This window comes from Esox lucius, chromosome 21 (assembly GCF_011004845.1).
Source record: "Esox lucius isolate fEsoLuc1 chromosome 21, fEsoLuc1.pri, whole genome shotgun sequence".
NCBI classification, from domain to species: Eukaryota; Metazoa; Chordata; class Actinopteri; order Esociformes; family Esocidae; genus Esox; species Esox lucius.
This window is the reverse complement of record NC_047589.1, coordinates 26,005,422-26,010,500: the sequence shown is the minus strand read 5'-3', so window position 1 is coordinate 26,010,500 and position 5,079 is coordinate 26,005,422. Positions and strand designations below refer to the sequence as shown.

The following is a 5,079-nucleotide window of genomic DNA, read 5'->3' as shown; positions in this document are numbered from 1 at the left end:
TTGAGCGAGACAAAGAACGATCTAGTCCAGCTGATTCGACCAAGATAGGTCTCTGCTGCATGTAAACTCTCGACATAGCTAGGCGTCAGGATCCCAGACTGACTGCGGAGGTTTAAACTCCTGGGACGCGAATGAAGAAACTTCTCCTGCTTCACTTCACATACAGAGGTTTAGTGAGAAAAGGGAAAAAGAGTAAAAGAAGAAAATGGACCGTTTTAAATTGCGGAAAGCGGAACCCCAAGATGTGCCTGACATACTGCGACTCATAAAGGTACAGTAGGCCGCAAACCGCAAAAACTTTTTGACCCCCCCCCCCCCCTTGTTGTTCGGTACCCTTGGTTGAAATTCAGTTGAACTACTGTAGTGTTTGACCGTTTGAATGCATTCAGAATAATCTGCACAAACTTAAATTTATCGATCTCTGTCGGTGTTTCGCTGCGGGCTTTGTGGTTTCTTGGTTGTTTACACTGGCAATAAACTGCGCAAACCCAAATTCATGGATATCTGTCGGTGTTTCGCTACCGGCTTTGTGGTTACTTAGTTGTGTTTACTTTGGCAATGAGCACAGCTTCCTCGGTTGTTTGTTTTTGTAAGCTGTTCGTGTTTATAAGCTGTTCTCTTTCGTCATTGGGCCGCTTCAGTCCATTTCCCATAATGTTTAGTTTCCAGTGTGAATTACGTTTTCTGATTCTGACCAGGAACTGGCTAAATATGAAGAAATGGAAGATCAAGTAATACTGACTGAGAAAGGTGGGTCTGCAAATAAACTCTGCCTCGGTTACCGTTTGGTTGAATCTCGTACAGCGTTTATACAGGTATAATAACAGATCTGCTTTGTAACAACAGATCTGCTCGAGGATGGATTCGGTGACCACCCATTTTATCACTGCGTGGTGGCAGAAGTTCCCAGTGAGCAGCAGAACAGCAACAACAACGGTAGGTGCTGAATCTCAAATCAACCCCAAATAGGGAGAACGCTATATACAACTAGCAAAAAAACAACAAAAAAAACACTCGTGTTGCTCCTTTGTTAAAAACAAATAGCACCTGTAAGTCCGGTTTGACAATTACATGCTGCTGTTTGTCTTGAAGACATATTTTCGGATAGTGCATGGTATCTTACTTGACTTGTTTGGAACATAGCTGTACATAACACTGGTTTAGGTAGAATGTCTACTTCCTGTTTTGAATGTTGAGCCCACTTGATGTTTGTCTGTCTAATATTCAAATGTAGGTCAGACACCACAGACACAACCTCTTTACAGTCATCTGATCACATCAAACAGCCACTTACTATCCTGAAGGAGTTGTATTTAATGTCAGGCAAAGGGCAAGTGGTAAATGTATTCAAAGCATAGCAGAAGCATTGCCTCTAAGACCATTTTATGGGATCGTCCAGTTTCAGTTTGCAGATAAGTACACACAAGTACATTTTATGTAAGCAGTATGGGGTGTGGTATATGCTAATTAATACAATTGCTTTCAGCCAATTTGCTTTCAGGATCTGGAACACATACATTACATTAGTATATAACCAAATTCCATTCTTATTGTAGATGTATTATGAAGAGTTGTATAAAGCAGACATATCCCCTTGAACATTGTATTTGGGGAAACTCCGGTGCCACCTCAGGCTCATATTTATTCACGAGTGTTTTACTTCTGATTCCAGGTTCTGTGGTGATTGGGTTTGCCATGTACTACTTCACCTATGATCCTTGGATTGGCAAGTTGCTTTACCTGGAGGACTTCTTTGTCATGAAAGAGTACAGAGGTGAGCCAAAATAACTCCTCTCTCCCTCTGTCTCCTTTTGTCTTTGTCCTGTCCCGCCCACGTCGGCTCGGTCTGTAATTACTGCTTCCCTGAAACATGCCGTCTTCTCCTTCCACCAGGGTTTGGCATCGGCTCGGAGATCCTCAAGCTCCTCAGTCTTGTGAGTAATGTAGGTTTTATTGCACGGCGCAAACATGGTAACAACTAGATAGTGGCTGTCGGGAGGGGAAACTGCATCTCTGTCTTGTACGTGTTTGATAACACCCCCCCCCCCCCCCCCCCCCCCCCCCCTGCCCACAGACGGCAGTGAAGACTCGCTGTAGCAGCATGCACTTCATCGTCGCCGAGGGCAACCAGGCGTCGATAGAGTTCTACAAGCGTCGTGGTGCCGCCGACCTCTCGCTGGAGGAGGGGTGGCGACTCTTTAAGATCGACAAGAGCTCCCTCCTGAAGATGTCCTCCGGCCCGGAAGAGTGAGCTGGCCCCAGGACGGAAAGCTTGTGGGGGTGGGCGAGAGATTTTTGGGGAGGGCAGGCTTGTGGTAAATTGCAATTTAAAGTCAGTTATTCCTTTGCTTCGCTCTCACTTCTGAACGTAGATTATTATAAAAAAAAAAAGGGCATTATCATAGCTACATGCACAAACATTATCAATGTGGTTAAACATGGAATTATTTTTTTAGTTCAAGTGTTTTATCTAAAGCCTCTAGCAGTAAACGCTGTTTTAGACCTTGTTGACCAGTCTTGTCCTATAAATCAGTTACATGTTGTCTCTGTCGTTTTAAATGTTTATAATTCTGGTGCAATTAAAGGGTTCAGAGCACATTTGTGTGGTGGTGTATTTCTCCTGGTTTATTATGAACTCCATTCCCTGACACAGGTGGGGTTTAAGTCAGGGGTTACAGGTCCATGTACAATTGTGATGGGGTGTGCATTACGCAACACCTCACCCCCGAGGGGGTCATTTCAGAATGGTGACATCAGAACTGAAATACGGCCTTGTCCGGTCCTCCTTCTAGCCCCTGCTAATATTTTCTTTCAGGGAAGGGATGTGTGGTGTGTTACAACAGTCGACAGTGAAGAAATGTGCATGTGTACTGATGTTTAGGTCAGACGTGGGAGACACTGGGAGCAAAGGCGTGCTTATCGAGGCAAAATCTGACTGGGAGGGGGTTTCCCACTGACAGCTGTTTGACCCTACACATTGAGGCCTGAACAACAAACAGCCAGAACACTCTAGAGGCCCTGTTTGGAGCACACACTGCCTCTCTGTCCTCTCCTCCCCCAACCCCTGGACCACGCAGAGAAAGAGACCCTTTACTTCTCCCTGACTCTCATGACGGAACTTAGTCTGTCCTCAGCTCTGATAATTTATTGGAAACTGGAATTTGAGGCAAGCGCGGTATTAAGTCCAATAACCTCCAACTAAATTAGTGGTTTGTCAGTTACTGTACAAACAGATTTGTACCAAAAAATTGTCTGATTTTTGCGGACACAAATTAAGCGTAGTGGAGAATCTCCATTGAGCTTTATTTTTTAGGCCAGGACAAGTCTTAATCTATTTAAAACCAGTCCAAAGTGACTTAGTTCCCACTGATCCATGTAAAGCACAGATGAAAATATATACAGACTGAGAGCAAGGTGTAGAGGAGTATCCTTTCTCTCCAGACAGGCTGTACTATTTTAATCCTAGACTCCCATGAGACTCGCTGACCTTTGAACCTGACTTGTTTATTACCAGAACCAGAGCTTAAAACCTGGTCACCGATATAATACATCATCCAGTGATTTTTGAAAGTTTCATACTAAAACCCAGTTTCGGTGTCATTCCATAGTGTTCGGATGATGGATTGGGGTGTCCAGTACCCCCTCATTCTTACAAAAGCCTATTTAGGCGGGAGGGTTACATTTCACTTGGTATATCCTAATTGTTTTCATGTCCTGTCTATTGATTGCATTATGAGAGACCAATTTCTGTATCTTGATCAATGTTATTCCCCATCTTGTTAATTAATTATCCAGTTTGACTGTCAGATGTGTTTACCTACTGTAAGCTACACTGATTGAAATCAGGAAGGGTGTAGTCCAAGTGTTCTGACATATATAGTTTGTTGCCAGGAACATTTGCTGGACGTAAAGAGATACTTGAGGAGCGACCCCAGAAGTCCTTGGGCGGGGCAAATGTAATAGTGTCATGTAAATGTGTGATTGACGTTTTATTTTGTTGCTTTCATTGTGTTGGCCAAGGAGAAGTAATGTGTGAGAACCTGGGGGAAAAAAAACATCCTGAAAGGGCAGCGCTTGGATAAAACAAAGGATGATGGCCCTTAGCATTTGGCGTCGGACGACCCACTTACCTTCACAGCTTTTGTAACAAAGATTCAAACTTTTGGTCGACAGAATATTAATCCCCCCTGCAGTCAAATGACCTACAGCAACCCATCCGACTGTTCCTGTCATCTTCAAATGCTGGCTTGTCATAACCAACTGCCATTTATGTTTGAAGACTTTTTGAAGATTTTAAATTCTATTACTTAGAGAAATGTGTTGTTTCAACAATATCCATACCAGCTGCTGTGATTTAGCCTCCAGGTAAAAACGGAGACCATTTGCTCATAGTCAGAGCCTGTGATGTTTCAGTCTATTTAAAGACAATGGGCAGAATAAATCATGATCTCCCCCTGGGGTCTTCATGGAATCGTTGCAACCCTTTCCTAACTATTCACAACAAAAACATTATTTTTTAGAATACAAGTGTTCATTATTCTGGTGCCATCACGCCAAAAAAGGTTGAGGGTCACATAACTAACCCACAACACAAGTGCCAGAGTTGTGGTGGGAAACTGTGGAGCCTCAGAACCACAGAGAACATCTGGCCTAAGATCAGGTCCCATCATAAAGTGTTTGGAGGTAAATAAGCACAGGGTGCGAATAGGGTGCGGCAGGAGAGAGTCAACTGGCTCCTCTACAAATCCTTACGCACATTTTAGGGTTCAGTTATGGGATGGGGCGGGAAGATAATGGTCCCTGTCACGACCAATTCTACATCATTCAGACATGACCCTCATGGAGTAAGGACCAGAGAAATAAGTATAGCTCCTTCCAAGGTACGGAGAGACCAGACCACTCTCCTTGTTAAAAGGTAGGGCCAAACACACATAAAGCCCACACATGTAGTGCTGGTAAATATTCAGAGATGTACATCTGTAATAACACAATTGCAATCAGGCATCCATTTGACTTATTAGAACTGTACCTCAGTTTAGTAGGACGTACAGGGGAAAAGCAATACAAAAAGTCTGACAA

General features: G+C 43.6%; 1 protein-coding gene across 2 annotated transcripts; it reads left to right on the top strand.

Moving 5' to 3' along the window:
- LOC105021992 (diamine acetyltransferase 1-like) lies at positions 1-2,599 on the top strand. Of its 2 annotated transcripts, none has more exons than XM_010890072.4 (6): positions 1-271; positions 699-750; positions 847-936; positions 1,673-1,774; positions 1,894-1,934; positions 2,075-2,599. In XM_010890072.4, exons 1-6 carry the CDS (start codon positions 206-208, stop codon positions 2,249-2,251), a joined length of 528 nt encoding a protein of 175 aa, XP_010888374.2. In that variant the 5' UTR covers positions 1-205; the 3' UTR covers positions 2,252-2,599. The 2 variants fall into 2 exon arrangements, with proteins under 2 accessions (XP_010888374.2, XP_010888373.2); XM_010890071.4 differs by having other exon boundaries at positions 1,894-1,943.
- The last annotated feature ends 2,480 nt before the right edge of the window (positions 2,600-5,079 follow it).